Source organism: Myxine glutinosa, chromosome 1, assembly GCF_964187855.1.
Source record: "Myxine glutinosa chromosome 1, kmMyxGlut1.1, whole genome shotgun sequence".
NCBI lineage: Eukaryota > Metazoa > Chordata > Myxini > Myxiniformes > Myxinidae > Myxine > Myxine glutinosa.
The window spans coordinates 132,074,387-132,093,037 of record NC_136261.1 but is presented as its reverse complement, the minus strand read 5'-3'; the positions used below and the strand labels follow the sequence as shown (position 1 = coordinate 132,093,037).

At 48.7% G+C, this 18,651-nt stretch overlaps 1 protein-coding gene across 1 annotated transcript in view; it reads right to left on the bottom strand.

Annotated features, from left to right (window-relative positions):
- LOC137428581 (receptor-type tyrosine-protein phosphatase delta) overlaps positions 1-18,651 on the bottom strand; it is a 417,416-nt gene that overhangs the window by 105,346 nt on the left and 293,419 nt on the right. Inside the window, exons 22-23 of the mRNA XM_078777195.1 lie at positions 10,673-10,792; positions 4,238-4,392 (exon numbers count right to left, since the gene is read on the bottom strand). Coding sequence (XP_078633321.1) covers positions 4,238-4,392; positions 10,673-10,792 — 275 coding nt within the window. The remainder of the gene's footprint in view (positions 1-4,237; positions 4,393-10,672; positions 10,793-18,651) is intronic.

Below are 18,651 nucleotides of genomic sequence, written 5' to 3'. Positions count from 1 at the left end.
AAACTATTCAAGAAAATGTATATGTAGTAAAAGACAAGGGGCTCCCCAGCCTAGACAGAAGTATTTTTCTATGCAGTAAAAGACTCCTGTCAATCACTCGTAGTGTTCTTGGCCACATCACTGGTAGTGTCCTATTCCAAATCTTCATCACTGATCCCACTGACTCACTGAAAAAACCTCTATCACTTTGCGGATGACACCACCCTCTGCTGTGACATCACTCATCCTTCCGACAAACAGGCAGAAGCCTCTTCCCTCTTCTCAGACCTTGCCAAAATCACAAGTTGGGAAAACACGTCTTGGAATATGCATTTTAACCCTAAGAAATCCCACACACTCTTTCTCTCTCTCTCTGAAATGACTGTACAGCAAACCCTCCCATCTACTTTCTCAACAACCCTCTCAAAGAGGTTCATTCACTCAAACTCTTGGTTCTCAATCTCAGCAATGATCTCTCTTGGGCAAGTCGCATTTCAAAGTTTTGTCTCCAAAGCCAGATGCCGACTGGGCATCCTCCGTCTTGCGAAGTCCTTCCTTGGCACACTTGAGTTCATATGCATCTACAAGGCTTTCATCTGCAGCTTGATGGAATACTGCTCTCCCCTCTGGGCTGGCGCCCCTGCCCCATATTTCTTAGCTTGAAGCCGTGGAAACCAAGGCCTTCAAGATTATTGGAATATCCCACAATGAAGCTGAGTCTATGGGCCGATCACTTCCCCATTGCCGACAGGTCTGTGGTCTTTCTGTCTTCTTCAGCCTCTTTTCTGCTCTTGCACTCTCTGCCCTCTCTGTGCTTTGCTCCCCCTCTCCCCGCAGGTATCCGCAGGATGCACCCGGTCCACGAGCAACCCCCTCCTAGTTAAACTGCCAAAATCCAGAAACAATGCTCACCTCCACTCATTTATTCCTCTTTTCAACGCATGTGGAACCACCTTCTACACTCTCTTCAATACCACTCTTCCCTACAGGTATTCAAAACCACTGTTCACCAAAACCTCAAATCATCCCAATCCAAAACCATGATCTTTTCTACACCCGGTAAACCACCCCCCACGTCTCCCCAAATTTTGCTTCTGCACCCATCTTGCCCACCCCTTGCGTTCTGCCCTTCCCCTCATCGTTACCCGCTTCCCTTGTTTGTCTGTCTCCATCTATTTCCATCCTCTGCCCTGCTATTGGAATTTCCACCTTCTCCTCCTGCTGTTCCTTTTGCTATGTTGCGTGTTCCGTTCCGTGTTCTAGCTCTTCCATGGATCTCGACTAGACTATGTATGCAAAAAAAGAAACAAAAAAGACCATTTGACTTCCCGTGCCTGTGCTTTATTAACGCCATGTTATCTTATCCTCTATGTATGCGGATGCTGTTTTAGCTGGCCTTTGAGCCTTTGAGCACTAAATCAGAATGTACTAACCCCATTTGTACCATTAACTTAATGTTTACATCCCTTGAACATATTCAGGCAGGCAAATTGGCCAAGGTACTGAAACACAATGACCTACTTCTTTTTGAGACACCGTGGGATATTTAATGTCCGTAATTTAAACAGATGGCGCAACAGGCATTTATGTCTCCATCTGAGAATGGCCTGTTCCAAGATAAGGCACTCCTGTTGGCACTAAATCAGAATGTAAGCTTTATAGTTGAGTTTGATCCTCTCAGGAATTGAATCCAGACTAAGCAACTCAAAGGCAAGTACTATAAGAAGTGAGCTATTATAGAAAAATGAAATACTAGCAGGGGCGTTGCCCCGTGCGGTTCTAATCCTATTGGAATTTTGAAGAAATCAAACTTTGTTTTTTTTCTATTTTTTTGTGGGGTCCTAAAACACTTCCCTGCACCCATGAAGGAATAGGGCCAGGGATCATTTCACATTACGTTTCACATAGCTACAAAGGCTTATGTACTATTTAGCGATAAAAATACCCCAAATATGCAACTTGTTTTTTTTCAACAATTTCAAATTATTTTTGCCTAAAACATTCCCCAGCAATCACTGATAGACCTCTGAGAGTTTGACAAAGATCCGTTTGGCCATCTCCGAGAAAAATGGCGACAGATAGCCAGCCATCTCCCTTATAGTATAGATCGAGTGACCAGGGTAACATGGACCAATTATTTATGGTTCTCAACAGGAAGCTGAGGTACATTTTACTCAACAGGAGGCGAAGGTGCAAGGCCGACTGTTCTTTTACTGCACACAGGTTGGTGTCATCATTTCTGGTGTCCTCATTTTGCAGTTTTCCATCATCTCATTTCTGGTTTTGCCCCAACTGCACACTTGGCTATTTGTCCCTCATGAGCCAGAGCAGGCCTCACTCACTCAACGAGCAATCAAATCTTTTTACCTTCTCCAATCCAGAATATCTGCGCATCTTTATTGTATTCTTCTTCTCTCTGCTGTTTCGCCATATAAATTTGCTTGCTCTGTCTGCCCTGGCTTCTGCATTCGATGCTCAGCTTGCTGTCCCATTCGACAAAACCCCCGACTGCCCCCCTCGTATTTCTATCCTCACTCGTGGTAAATGTTCAGAGGTCTCTCTCTCCCTCTCTCTGCTGTTTCTAATTGCTTCCCAAAGTCTGCCCAATCAAGTTCTTCTTCCCAGTCCTTTAAAATGGCAATTAAGCCATCACTCCTTTAAAATGTCCTTCCGCTCCAATCAAGCCATAACCATCGAATCTTATTCCCTATTCCTATTCCCCATCTTTTCTACTCTTACTGATTCTCTTCACCCGTCCACCTGTACTTCACAACATTTGCCCTGTTTGTCAGCTTTTCCTTTCTACTTTCATGTTCATTGTCTCCTCAGCCCTCTCAGCTTCCTTGTCCTGTCTGTAAATGCCTCTGTATATATTTCCGTATGTTCTTCCCTTTCACATTTATCGATTCCATCCATCCGCCAACTCTCTCCACACAATCGGTGTGTCAGCCCGATTGATTCAGTTCTTCCATGAGTTTTGATCTTTGTAAAAAGTTAAACAAATAAAATGACTCTCCTTATTCCAACCATGAAGGGCTATGCCTGCGAATGTCTTATTGATCTACATGGTCACATTGATTATTTAATTGACCCAAAATGGAATGTCATGAAAGTGCTGAAAATATACATTAAGAGGACTGTACATATACTTATTTCTGTTGTCATTCATTTGCATCATTTGACGGTCTACATTACCCTATTCATCCTCACATCAAAGTCTCACTCATGAACTTCCACCTCCTCCCAAATGGATCCAGACAGCTATACTTATACGGGGAATCTCACAAATGTCCTACCTGATGACAGGATATTAATGAAGTAAATGATGATGAATCAAATTCACTCGATCAGACTTTGGAATCACACACAGCATAATTAGTTACTAAAACACAATATGGCAAGGAAAGTGTGATCAAAATCGAAGCTGACTTACAAAAGAAGATATGTACTCGAAGAAGCATGTTCTAATAATAAATCAATCATTCATGATGCTGCATTAGAGAGGAGTTACACCTGTTACCGAGGAGTTAATAATGCAGTTTATTAACCTAGAATCCTTAACAGTAAGCATAAGCATTCTGTCATGGCAGGCTAACCGTGGCAATGCTGGCAGCAAGCAACATATCAAGCAGCAGGCTCACTCTTTATGGCCTAGCACCATCTGTGTTGAAATGGTAAGACTGCTCCTTCAACCACCAGCATTCAATTCTATAATCCTATAAGTCCCTCATTTCCAGAAATCCTGTTCCCTCGACAGCTATTCTTAGTGAGTACCCAGTTTCTCTGGCCATGCCAAGTGACCAATTGCATTTCACACAGGGAGGAATTTCTTGGCTTGGGCAAAAACGAAATCAAATATAGCATTTTGTAGAAGAAACAAATTGAGAAGTGGAGGGAAATTTGGGCAGATAGATGAAAGGTGATGGCATTTTTTGTGCAGGCAGGTGTCCAGCTAGCAGGATTCCAGTGCCTGCGTGCTTTTGCAATGCCAATGTCTTAGTAGACCAGCAGGAGCCATTAGTTGCACAGCAGCACATCCGCCTGAATGCCGGCAGGCAGCCCGGCTGACAGAGACGTATTACTGACACCCACCTCATTTGCTCTGCAATGGCCTCTTTCTGCCCCCTTTCTTAACACACTCCACCACGGCTGCTTTTCGATGCTCAATGCCTGCATCCACTCTACCACAGGATTTGACATGCAGGCTCACTGTCAGCATTTCTAAACCACTGTTTTACCCAGTTTTCCACCTGCTTACCTGCAGTGCACAACCATTGGCCCACTATCTAGTGGATCGGCCTGACGCACTCTGCGTAGAAATGATAGGAATGGTGTTGGGTGTTCTGGAACGCCATGGTCCGGCCATGACGTGAACTGAAACTGCTTCAATTCCCGCTGCTCTGTGCTTCCGACCTATGGAAGGACAGGTGAAGGTTTCAAAAGCAGAAGGATTTGTAGCTATGTCCAATCACTATGTTAGTCAGTGTGAGCGAGACAATGGGAGCTTTTAACAATCTATTTAACTGTAATCTTCAGTCACTTTTAATGCCAACGTATGTGTTCATACCATATAGATGATCCCCTTTCTCCTTCCCCCCCCTCCCCCTCCCCTTCCCCCCTTCCCCCTACCCCTCCCCCCTCCTCCCTCCCCCTCCCCACCCCCCCTCTTCTCTCCTCTCCTCCTCCCCCTCCCCCTCTTCTCCCCTCCCCCTCTTCTCCCCTCCCCCCTCCCCCCTTCCCCTCCCCTCACCCCCTTCCCCTCCCCCCTCCCCCTCCACTCCCCCCTCCCCTCCCCCCTCACCCTCCCCCTTGCTGCCTGCAGGAAAGCTGAGTCCCAAACCCTATAACCATAACCCTAATAATATATGTACAAAAAATGCATCGACATTCAGCTTGGTATAACATCCCAATTAAAAGCATCAATTCTAAAACACAATTGGAAAAGACTTGTACAAGCACAGAATCTCCAGAATGCATCTCAACAGTAAACCAGACAAGCCAGTGAATTTAATGCTAAACGACCATGTATGTCACAACCAGTGGTGAAGCTTGCTTTCATTGTTTCATAAGACAGGCATAATGAAGTAGGGTGACAGATTCTTTGAGATTTTTGAGTTGGGGTTGTGGGAATTTGAGGAGGTGATTGGTGACACAATGTCTCATTATCTCCAACAAGTTGGGCCACGTGATCATGATCAGGTGGTTTAAACTTGAGTGAAACATCAAGAGGATTGCTGTTTAAAGCTGTAGCAAAAATTAAATCGTTTGTTCAACATGTCAGTAATGGGCCAAAGGGCCTCCAAATGTCCTTGTTTAAAGTCGTGTCGGAGTGCACGACCAACTCCGTACACTGAGTGCAGTCCCACAGAGACTGTGCAACCATTTTATGTTACTTTCCGTTATACATTCGGAATATAAATATTTAAGTGCAAAAGGATCGATTTCCGACAAAGAATACCTTCAAATGCAGAAGCGCGGAGGAGGGGCAAACCAAGCTCCGCCCTCTCCCCACTGAGAGTGGCACTCGCCATACGATGGTGGATCCAAAATGCGTTACTTCATGTTTTAACATCAATTTGATTAACAATTGAAATTTTTGAATGTGATGTTGACATTTTTATTGTGTTGATTATTGTGATGTTATTTTTATTGTGTTTTTATTTTATTGTGTTGTAGCACAGCAAATTTGGGGGAAATTAGGCAAGGCTTTTGAAAACACATCAGGAATGTATGTGTGTGTGTGTATATATTGTTGCGAATATGGAATTTGGCCTCCATATCCGCTTGTAAATATTCCCCTATTTTCTCCAATACTCCCCAACTTTCCCCAGTCCCCCATTCCCTAGTCCCATTGCATGTAAATAACAATCAGTAGAGCCGACCTTCCCCTTATTCCCCCATTAAATGTCGTGCCCAGGTCCACCGCACCACACGTAGACAACTTTCGGACATCTTCCTAGTTATTCTTATTCTATGTCAGTTAAGGCCTCGTCTCCATTAATTATGACTCTTCGTTGCACCAGAATGTGATTATATGGCATCAGTAGTGAGTTTAGGACCTTTCCCATACCTCCTCCCATCTTCTTCCCCAAACAACAACAATAACAACAACTACAACAACAATTACAACAACAACAGAGGAGATGGCGGCGGAGCGGGGGAGGATGCGTCCTCACACCGGCTCGATTAGCTCCAGACCATGCGCTCCACGGGGTTACCCCGAAGGGGCTGGCTGTCAGCTCCTCGTCAGGGGCGGAGCCAGTAACCCCCCCCGCACGCACCCAATGAGAAGCAACGTGCCGATTCCACGAGGCGGAGCTAACGAGCCGAGGGCGTGTCACTCCCCGCCGGATATACGCAGCCGCTTGCCGGACGTGACGTGAGATGCGCCTGAGCTTGGAGACTGGAGAGAGAAGCCACCGCCACCCCCAGCGCGACGATACCTCCCCGCATCTCTGGACCGGACCGAGTCGATTCTGCCTTGAGCCAAGAGTGCACCTTGAGCCATCGCGACCTGCCTTTCCTTTTCATCAACCCCCGTGTGAGTCAGCATTTTGTCCCGTGTGTCTGTCGTCTGTCCGGGGTTAATATAAGAGTGTGTCTAAGTGCCTGTCTTCCTGTAATATACCTCTAGCCCCTGTAATCTAACCTTTTTCCGTACGAATATACTTGAGAATCGAAACGTTGGTGTCGTATTGTGTGATTGTAATCCAGCCGGGTGTCTTCTTTTTCTTATTGAGCCAGCGTGGCGCGGCTTCGTCAACGTCGAGTATAGTCGGGTAATTTGTGCGGACACGACGGCCATTCCGCTCGGCCCACTTTAACATCAAAGTCGTGTCTGTAACAATATATATACATAATACATGAGCCAAACAGTTCAATCTTGGTTTCATCAGACCACAGAATCTTGTTTCTCAGTCTGAGAGTCCTTTCGGTACTTTTTTGCAAACTCCAAACGGGCTTTCATGTGTATTTCACCGAGGAGAGGCTTCCATCTGGCCACTCTGCCATAAAGCCCAGATCTGTGGAATGTTGCAGTGATGGTTGTCCTTCTGGAAGTTTCTCCCATCTCCACACAGGATCTCTGGAGCTCAGCCAGAGTGACCATCGGGTTCTTGGTCACCTCTCTTACCAAGCCCCTTCTCCCCCGATTGCTCAGTTTGGCCGGGCGGCCAGCTCGAGGAAGAGTCCTGGTTGTTCCAAACTTCTTCCATTTAAGAATTATGGAGGCCTCTGTGCTCTTGGGAACCTTCAATGCAGCAGAAAATTTTTTGTAGGCTTCCCCAGATCTGTGCCTCGACACAATCCTGTCTCTGAGCTCTGCAGGCAGTTCCTTCGACCTCATGGCTTGGTTATTGCTCTGATATGCATTGTCAGCTGTGAGACCTTATATAGACAGGTGTGTGCCTTTCCAAATCATGTCCAATCAATTGAATTTACCACAGGTGGACTCCAATCAAGGTGTAGAAACATCTCAAAGATGATGAAGAGAAATGGGAGGCACCTGAGCTAAATTTCAAGTGTCATCGCAAAGGGTATGAATACTTATGTCAACGTGATATTTCAGTTTTTACTTTTTAATAAATTTGCAAAACTTTCTAAAATCCTGTTTTCCCTTTGTCATTATGGGGTATTGAGTGTAGATTGATGAGGGAAAAAATGAATTTAAACGATTTCAGCATAAGGCTGCAACATAACAAAATGTGAAATAAGTGAAGGGGTCTGAATACTTTCTGAATGCACTGTATGCATATATATATATATATACATACTGTATATTAAAGGCTTTAGGGAAATTCAGTATATATTAAAGGTTTTTAATGTATATTAAAGGGAAATTCAGCCATACATAAAACCCATTTTTTTGTTAATGCAAAACAATCGTGTTTTATAATTATAGGCCAGAAATAAAGAGAATATGTTTTTTGAAAAGCAAACCTGTATAATACATTCCTAGCCTTCTAAACACCTTCATATTTAATGAATGGAATTGCAGGACAGAAAAAAGAAAGAAAAGGCAAAATAATTAGTAACCCCAAACACAACTAGAACGGCACTCGGTAGAGCGCATATCTCCAGCAGGCTGAACAATTTATGTTTTGTATCCTACTGATAGGCCGGATATGGATCCAGACCTTAACCAACATCTACCTGGCTTGCTCTTGTCACCTTACCAACTCATCCACCAAGTCTTGTCACAAGTCTTCCACAACTTTTTGAAATATCATGCAAAATCGTTTTTGGTCACTGGCGAAGAATCACCCAAAAAATAAAAAATTTCTCTGATCTGGATCCGGATTCGGATCTTCACCAAAATCTAAACAATTTGTCCTTGTCACACACGCAACCTCTCCGCTAAATTTCGTCCGAATCCGTCCACAACTTTTTGAGATGTCCTGTTCACAAACAAACAGAGAAGCAAACAGAAAAACAAACAACAACAACAACAACATGCATTTTAAGGCCATTTTCCCTGCAAGAGCGGGGGTTAGTCCGATTTGAAGCCAGGATTTTATTTCAGTGATGCAGTTTGTCAGGATAGAGTGGGTGACGGTGGAAATTGACTTGGCGGAAATGAAAAGCTGGATGTCATCGGCAAAGCAGTGGAATTGGAGACCATGACGACGGATTAAGTGACCAAGAGGGAACAGGTACAGGATGAAGAGGAGGGGACCGAGAACTGGACCTTGGGGGACAAGAAAAACAAACAGACAGGGGTAAACAAACAGAAACAAAAATAAATTATGTCACCCACAGGGTGAACCGTATCTTGCCAAAATGTGAAAATTCCGTTTTTTCGTCATGACGTCATCAAATGACGTCATAGCGTCAAACTGTTTACAGATCTGGGAAGCACTCATCAAGGGCATTCATATGAGGTATTACTCGATATGGTACCTACGATTTCAAAATTTGACCTTGGGGTCAATAATTTTCGACCTCCAGCGCTAACCATGAAGGTCAAGGCCGATCGCCACCAAAAACTAATCAGCTGAGCGCCGGACCATATACTAGATTCCCATGAAGTTTGGAGACGATCCGATCAAAGTTACTCAAAAAATTAGTGTTTCGTCGACCTCCATGATTGACCACAAAGTGACCTTGACCTTTGACCTTGACCTTCAAAATTTTGTGTGCTGAAGGGTATCTCTATAGGACTCTGATATGCGAAGTTACAGGAGTTTCCAATAATAACTGTGGTCTACAGAGTGATCTAAACGTGAAAAAAAAATGATTAACCACAAACAAACATACAAGCTGACTAATACATCTTGCAAAAACTTCGTTTTGGCAAGATAAAAACTGAAAAACAAACAGACAGGGGTAAAACCATAACCTTCACCCACCTTCGGTGGTGGAGGTAATTAGACATTGTCACACAAAGCATTCAATGTTTCATTGACAAAAGAAGAAATAAAAGGCTTTTGAGCTTACACACCATTATTACAAGAGAAACAAGGATAGAAGCTAAAATACACCAGCCATACATAAAACCGTTCAATAAAACAGTTAAAATTGGGGATTTCTAGGGGCCTCACGGTAAACAATTATTACCCCAGTGTGGGGATCGGAGATGTGGAGGAATATATATTATTTAATATATCTCTGTGTAGACGTTTCTGATTCCTTTATCCAAATGTCTGTTTTGTATAACTCTGTATAAGATGGAATTTGGAGGAGGAAAGAGCTTGCGTACAGAGGTCAGAAAGTGACCTACAAAAGATAGATAAAGGTGTTTTGTATCTTCAACAGATAATAACTGTCTGGAATGGCTCTTAGTAGTTCGGTTTGACACAGACCAGACCAGACCCGTCCGGGCCGCTGTCTCGGCCCAGCTCGGTGCGGACTTCTGACATTCCTTGCCCGAATAAGGAAATTCAGTTCGAACACCAGGAGAACTGAATTTCTAGATAAAAGGAGCTTACTCGAGGAGAACGAGAGACACGGAGTTGCGCTGGGCTGACCAGGAGCGAGGGAGAAGACCTGCTCAGAAGATTGGGGCCATGCTGCCGGCTGAACGAGGCTTCGTTGAGTTTAGTCAGTTTATTAGTTATTTCATAAAGTGAATCTATTCGTTAATTCCCTTCCCTTAAAGGTTTAATAAAACCGAACAAAAGAGAACAAAGAGTGGATTCATTCCTTTAAGATAGATAAGAGGAATAATTCCATAGAGATAAGGGTCACAGATATATGACGGCTCTTTGCACAGAGCAAGTGGACACACAGTGAAGGTAAATAAGATTAGAAAAATATCCTGCAAATAGAAATATGACTATCATGTTCTCAAAGTGGAAGACAATCACACGATGCTGTTGAAATATTTATATTGACTTGTGGAAAACCCACCCTGAGAGACGGGTTAATTCCCCCAGAATTGGAGTATTTTAGTAGGACTTGAAATACCCGCTCTCACTGGGAGCTTTCTTCTGCCATACATATTTACATCGAGATCATTTGGGTCCTCGCCCCAACACTGAATACCCGGGACTATTTATTTTAACCTATAAAACTCCCACGTGCAAGTCCCCGAGGACTACCACCACCTTTCAACTCATTCCGTCTCGTGGTCCCGGAGTGCAAAGAAGTCAGAGAAACGCTCAAAGAAACACCCAAACAAACACACAAATAAGCAGTCGTTCCTCAAATTATAGTATGAATGTGTAAACAAAATAAAAAGGAAAGGGAGGAATACCTTGCACAGAGCAAATGAGCGGATGGAATAAGCGGCCAGCTCCATTGTGTCTAGCAAGGAGACCTGCATCTGTCCGTAGCTCTCCACACCACGAGAGGGCCAATACTGGTCACATTTCACCTGCCAAATATGAAACATAAATGTCAATTCAAAGCAATGAACCTAACACCTCATATCAAGCAAATCTTCAACAACATCAATCAATGACTGGTGATTTATTCAAAATGAGATATCTTCAAGAACTTAACAGGTCTCCATAGATCCATGACAAACCTATATCTTGCTCACCTACCAAAGCATCATAATGTTTCATTCACAGCCCAGATTATGTGGAACATGTTTTAGATGACGTAATGTTCCATGCAATAGTCTATAATGGTGTTTCTTGACAAAGCAAAATTGTCTTTCCCTTTTAAGGGGTAAGACAAGCTTAAGTAGATGCATAGTTCATAGTTCTGACTCGATCTGATAAGTGCCCCCGCCATTTACACTCAACTATCTACAGTCTGTAGGTGCTTTTTGTCTTTTAATATGATCTTGTAGCGGCTACCGCTGGGTTTACACAATCGCCTTGCACCTACCAAGGACGCGGAGCGATCACCATGCCGGGCTTGTCCAGGACGCCCGGGCAGGCCCGCGCTCAACTTGCCAGGCCTCGGCCGGGACGCCCGGGCATGCCCGGGCACGCCCGGCCATGCCCACCCTCGACTTGCCAGGCCGCGGCCAGGACGCCCGGCCACGCCCCCTCTCGCCTTTCCCGGGCAAACGCTCCGGGATAATGTGTGTATATATATTGCTGCCCGATAAACGGGCTTTTCAGAGTACCCGAGTTGTTTTGTGACAATAAAGAAACTCGGACGAATTCCAGGTTTTTGTCGCGTCCATTCTTCCGATTGACGTGGGAGCACAGCTCCTACATTGGTGACCTACCGACATGGACACGGCAGTTGCCCTTAAACTGCCTACCTTCTGGGAGGCTCACGCGGCGGTTTGGTTCGCCCAGGCAGACTCCCTGTTCGCCCTGCGAGGCATCACGGCCGACGACACCCGCTTCCACCATGTGGTAGCAGCGCTCGGTTCAGCCACCGTGGCCCGCGCCCTGAGCCTCCTCGAGAGCCCGCCAGCCGCTGACAAATACGGCGCGATTAAAAAGCTCCTCCTCGACGCTTTCGCCCTCCCATCGGCGGAACGCGCACGGCGCCTGCTCGACCTGCCCGAGCTCGGCGACACGCGCCCGTCCGAGCGAATGGACTACATGCTTTCGCTGCTCGGCGAGCACTCTCCGGCATTCCTGTTCCGGGAGCTGTTCCTCCGTCAGCTGCCTAGCCCGGTACGCCTCGCCCTGGCGAGCACGACGATCACGGATCCCCGTGCCCTCGCCAGGGAAGCCGACAAGATCTGCGCGGCAGGCCAATGCATTGCAGCAGCGACCTGGGGCCCACCGCCGTCCGACGCAATGCCCATGGCGCCCGAGCACCCGGCACGGTCGACGACCGAACTGCCGACGCAATTGGCGGCCGTTATGGCGAGCCGACCACCCCCAGCACGACGACCGGGGCCTCCACCTGACCAAGCGTGGTGTTACTATCATGCCATGTTCGGACAGAAGGCCCGGACATGCCGACCCCCGTGCACCTTCGGCAGGCCGGGAAACGGCCGGGCCGGCGTTCATTACCAGCCATGAGCGCCGGCCACACGGGCAACTTACTTTTCATCACGGACAAAGCGTCCGGACGGCGCTTCCTGTGCGACACCGGCGCCCAACTGAGCGTCATACCCGCCTCTGATCAGGACAGGCAGTCCGCGGTTTGCGGCCCCTCCTTGGTTGCGGCCAACGGATCGGCCATCCGCACCTTCGGCCCGCGCAACGTCACCCTCTGCTTCGGCGGCCAACGCTTTACTTGGATGTTTGTAACCGCGAACGTGCCCATGGCTCTGCTAGGCGCCGACTTCCTCTGCGCACACGGACTGCTGGTGGACGTCCAACGGCGTCGCCTCATCAACGCCGAGACCTTCAGCTCCCTGGTATGCACATTGAGCAGCTCCGCTCCGACCGAGCTGGCATGCGCCCTCCCGGCGGCGAACGAGTTTGCTCGCCTGCCCACGGAGTTCCCGGCCCTCACGCGGCCGACGTTTTCAGCCGTCGCAGTACGACATGGGATCGAGCACCACATACCAACCACGGGCCCGCCGGTCTACGCCAGAGCCCGCCGCCTCGACCCAGCCAAGCTCGCCGTGGCCAAAGCCGAGTTTGACGCTTTGGAACACCTCGGCATCGTGCGGCGCTCCGATAGCGCGTGGGCTTCGCCACTACACATCGTCCCAAAGCCAGGGGGCGGTTGGCGCCCATGTGGCGACTACCGCCGCCTTAACGACGCTACCACCCCCGACAGGTATCCGATCCCGCACATCCAAGACTTCTCCGCCCGTCTGGCAGGACGGGTCATTTTTTCAAAAATCGATCTCATACGGGGATATCACCAGGTACCTGTCAGGGCGGCCGACGTCCGTAAAACGGCCGTCATCACGCCGTTCGGCTTATTCGAATTCCTACGGATGCCGTTTGGCCTCAAGAACGCGGCTCAGGCGTTCCAGCGCTTGATGGACGGTGTGCTGCGTGACCTGCCGTTCCTCTTCGTTTACCTGGACGACATACTCATCGCCAGCACGTCCCGGGCCGAGCACCTCCTCCACCTCCGAACACTATTCGGGCGCCTCAGCGAGCATGGCCTCATCGTCAACCCGGCCAAATGCCACTTCGGCACGACGGCCGTTGATTTTTTGGGCCACCACATCACCAAGAACGGGGCCGTGCCGCTGCCAACCAAGGTCGAGGCCATCACCACATTTCCGCGTCCCCGCTCCATAAAGGCCCTGCAGGAATTCCTGGGAATGGTGAATTTCTATCACCGCTTCGTGCCCCGCGCTGCTCAACTCATGCGGCCCCTCTACGAAGCCCTCCGGGGCAAGCCGGCCAAGCACGACATCGTCTGGTCCGCAGCAATGCACGCGGCCTTCCAAAGCTCAAAGCGGGCCCTCGCCGACGCAACACTGCTCGCTCACCCGGTGCTCAACGCTCCCATCGCCCTCACCACAGATGCCTCCGACTACGCGGTGGGCGCCGTACATGAGCAATGGGTGAACGGGGTTTGGCAGCCACTCGCTTTTTTCAGCCGGCAGCTCCGGCCGAACGAGCTCAAATACAGCACATTTGACCGTGAGCTCCTCGGTCTACACCTGGCCGTTCGCCATTTCCGCCACCTCCTGGAGGGCCGACCCTTCACGGCGTTCGTCGACCACAAGCCGTTGGTTTACGCAATGGCCAAGGTCACAGAGCCGTGGTCGGCCCGCCAACAGCGCCACCTCTCCGCCGTGTCGGAGTTTACCACGGACATCCGGCACGTCGCCGGCAAAAACAACGCCGTGGCCGACTGTCTTTCTCGGGCCAGCGCGAACGCGGTCCACCTCGGCGTGGACTTCGCGCTTATGGCGGCGGACCAAACCACCGACACCACGGTGCAAGCCCTCCGGGCGGCGGACACGGGCCTCCGCCTGGCCGACATCCCCTTCACGGACACTGTCCTGCTCTGCGACGTCTCCCAAGGCCAGCCTCGCCCCATCGTGCCCGTTACCTGGCAACGCCGCATCTTCGCCTCCCTCCACGGCCTTTCCCACCCGGGCCGGAAAGCTTCCCAGAAGCTGGTGTCGGCGCGATTCATCTGGCACGGCCTTCGACGGGACGTCCGCGATTGGACCAGCACCTGCACAGCCTGCCAACAGGCCAAGGTCCACCGACACACCCAGGCCACGCTGGCACCTATCACCGTGCCCGAACGACGTTTCGACCACGTCAACGTGGATCTGGTGGGCCCCCTCCCCCCATCACGGGGGTTCTCACACCTGCTCACCATGGTGGACAGGACCACCAGGTGGCCGGAGGCCGTTCCCCTCGTCTCCACCACCACCGCCGACGTGGCGCAGGCTTTCATCGCCACCTGGGTCGCCCGCCTCGGCGCACCGGCGGACATCTCGTCGGACCGCGGAGCGCAGTTCACCTCCGAGCTGTGGGGCGCGGTCGCCCGCAACCTGGGGGTCAAGCTCCACCGTACTACGGCCTACCACCCCCAAGCCAACGGGTTGTGCGAGTGTTTCCACCGCTCCATGAAGGCCGCGCTCATGGCCGGCCTTCAGGACGGCGGTTGGGCCGACCGGCTGCCGTGGGTCCTTTTGGGCCTCCGCACGGCCCTCAAGGAGGACCTCCGGGCATCCACCGCCGAGCTTGTCTACGGCCAGGCGCTACGCGTCCCGGGCGAATTCGTGCCCGACGCTACCAGTCCCTGGTCCGCATCTCACCAGCGCTCGGACCTCCAGGAGGCCGCCCGACGGTTTGCCCCCGTGCCAACATCCCACCACGGTGACCCCCAGTCCTACGTCCCCCCAGCGCTTCGCACAGCGGAGTACGTTTTTGTGCGTCATGACGCACATCGGGGGTCACTCCGGCCGCCGTACGACGGGCCCTTCCGGGTCCTGCGACGGGACGACAAGTCGTTCGTCATCGACATCGGCGGCAGGTCGGACCGGATTGCGGTGGACCGCTTCAAGCCGGCGCACATGGACATCGACCAACCGCCACGGTTGGCCCTTCCGCCGCGGCGAGGCCGCCCCCCGTCCACGGTGCCCCCCACTCGACGGCCCACCACCACACCGGACCCCCCCCCCCCCCCCACGACCCGCCAGGGGTCGCTTCGGCCGGGTCATCAGGACCCCCCTCAAATTGACCCTGCCGGTGCAAGTCGATTCTGGGGGGACGTGTGTAGCGGCTACCGCTGGGTTTACACAATCGCCTTGCACCTACCAAGGACGCGGAGCGATCACCATGCCGGGCTCTTCCAGGACGCCCGGGCAGGCCCACGCTCAACTTGCCAGGCCTCGGCCGGGACGCCCGGCCACGCCCGCCCTCGACTTGCCAGGCCGCGGCCAGGACGCCCAGCCACGCCCCCTCTCGCCTTTCCCGGGCAAACGCTCCGGGATAATGTGTGTATATATATTGCTGCCCGATAAACGGGATTTTCAGAGTACCCGAGTTGTTTTGTGACAATAAAGAAACTCGGACGAATTGCAGCTTTTTGTCGCGTCCATTCTTCCGATTGACGTGGGAGCACAGCTCCTACAATCTCGTCTTTCCATACACTGCCCTTCTTTACAAACTGTCACATGTATTAACTAATCTCTGATTGAAAAATTCCCATTATCACTCGTGCTTTTCTTACATACAATTTGTACTCCATGTTCTTATAATCAGCTGGGTGTTTGGACGGGTGGGTAAAGACTTCATTATTTCTCGACTATCTGGTGTAGGTTCAATTCCCATGGCTGATCACTCTTGATAACCCGCACTTGACAGGGATTGCGAGTGTGCCAAACACCCCTCAACATGAGTTGAGTCAGGCCTTCACCCTGCATTGGACTGAAATTAATAGTCTCGTCTAATATTTTATCACATTTAACATTTCAATAATAATAATATATTTGAATCAACTTTATTAATCAACATGAAGTATCTCTATTGTAATCAAAATAAAGACCAATTACTGCACTGTAGCCCCAAGAAGGAAGCCGGATATTAAACACACACACACACACACACACACACACACACACACACACACACACACACACACACACACACACACACACACACACACACACACACACACACACACACACGTGCAACACCATAACAACAAAGTGGGTCGGTCTTGGGTACCAGCCGTTCCAGATTGAGCCATGTCACATTTGTTGTTATATCCGATAGCATTACACGATGTGTCCTGTCTGCCAGCATTAGTTGGTGGACGTTAAATATCCCACAGTGTCCTTGGCGAAGGGTAGGAAGCTATCACCGGTACCCTGGAGGCGAATTAAAATTCCTATCTGGAACGTGGGTTATATAAAACCAAGCAAGTAACTAAGCTAACTAACTAACTAAGCTAGCTAAGCTAACTAACTAACTAACGAGCTACTAGCTACTATCTACTACTACTAGCTAACTAAGCTAGCTAACTAGGCTAAGTAACTAAGCAAGTAAGTAACTAAGTAAGTAACTAAGCAAGTGCTCTTTTCTTTTTGGAGATTCTTTGACATCAGGTTAAACTGCTTGCTATCTTAGAGCATGGTTACTGTCTGGGCAGCAGCTTCTGTACTATAATCAAATTGACCAGGTAGTTTGCATGCTTCATGTGAATGACCTTCATTGGGGCACAAAGGGCAAGTATCACAATATCTGATAGAAAAGAAACCTCAATTGAACACTATATTCAAAATACAGCTTGACCAAACATGAAATGCCTTGCACAGTTTGTGAACAATAATATAAGCAGTACTTGTAAGATTACATTCTCCTACATTAAAGAGGCATGAAGGTTGCATTATTGATTATATTTTAAAAATGATGAAATGAAACATCATCCAAATAATTATAAATGTCTCAACAATCATCAGAAATCGATGAAGGAAATATACATTTGTAATTAAAACAAACTAGGCAGGTAATGCTATGTTAGTGCAGATAACTCTTGTGGAGCAATGGTGTCAGGAGACACCACAAATCGACAAACAAGCACATGGATGAACATGGAAAGATGAGCGGAGATAGTTACAAGATGTAAGTAGTCTGCAAGTAAATGGGGTGGGTGTGAGAAGAGTCAAGGGGGTAGAAAGATCACAGGTAGGGATGATGGGATACTTGGGATAGTGATGAGTTTCCATCTTGAAGCCCCGAATGGAAGAGTGGGATCGTATTAATTCAGGGAGGCGATTCCAAAAGCAGGAGAAAACAAGCGTTACACCTAGGTCCCCCGTCGGTGAAGTTATGTGAGTTGTCAAAGTGGAAGACGCAAGGCGGCCATCTTGGATTTTGACGTGGTGACCCAATTTTCAATAGCGTTCTCCCTTATGCGTAGATACACCCACACACCAGATTCGAAGTTAGTATGGTAGTTCGTTTATTTTTCAAGATATTTCGCTCACAAGGTTCAGACATATTTATGGTGTCGGCCATCTTGGATTTTGACGTGGCGACCCAATTTTCAATAGCCTTCTTCCTTATGCCTAGATACACCCACACACCAGATTAGAAGTTGGTACTTCGCTTATTTTTCAAGATATTCTGCTCACAAGGTTCAGACATACATGGCGGCGGCGGCGGCCATCTTTGATTTTGACGTGGGTTGCACCCGCACACCAAATTAGAATTCGGTCCTTCACTTACGCACGCACATACACATGCACGCACGCCCGCACGCACGGACGCACGCACGGACAGACGCACGCACGCACGGACGGACGGACGCACACACGGACGGAGGGGAAAACCATAGTCCCCCTTTCGCTCCGCGGTGCGACGGGGGGACAAAAAAAACGAGGAACAAAGGAGTGGAGGAGAGCAGTGTACCTCGATTTGCGGATGTGAACAAGCAGGTGTTACCGGTGTATGTCCTCGACGGATTCTTGAAAGAAAGTATACCCTTTTCGTCAAGTACACCTGCATTCATCCTGAGATTACCTTTATCCATCCCTAACTTCATACTAGCTCATCTGTGGCCATCAGTTGTTTTGTCTGGTGACCATCAAATTGCCTCACCAAACAAAAAACACTATCTTGCACTAAATGACCAGCCTAACATTTTCTTCCGTCTAACTACACAAGTATATGAATAATTCCCTTAAAATCTGCCTTGTGGTTTTAATCCAAATTTCTCAATCAATCTTGATTTATGAGAGAACTATTGATTGTAATAGCTGGATGAGGTTTAAACTAATAACTATCCAGAAGCATATCACCCTTTTAAAAATCGTATATGGGTTTTATTTAATATCGAAAAATGGTAAAATGCAGATGAGACCACAAAATGCTTTTTGAAATATAGGAAATCATGCAACATAAAGGGTCTGGTGTTTAATTTGTCTAATTCTTAGGG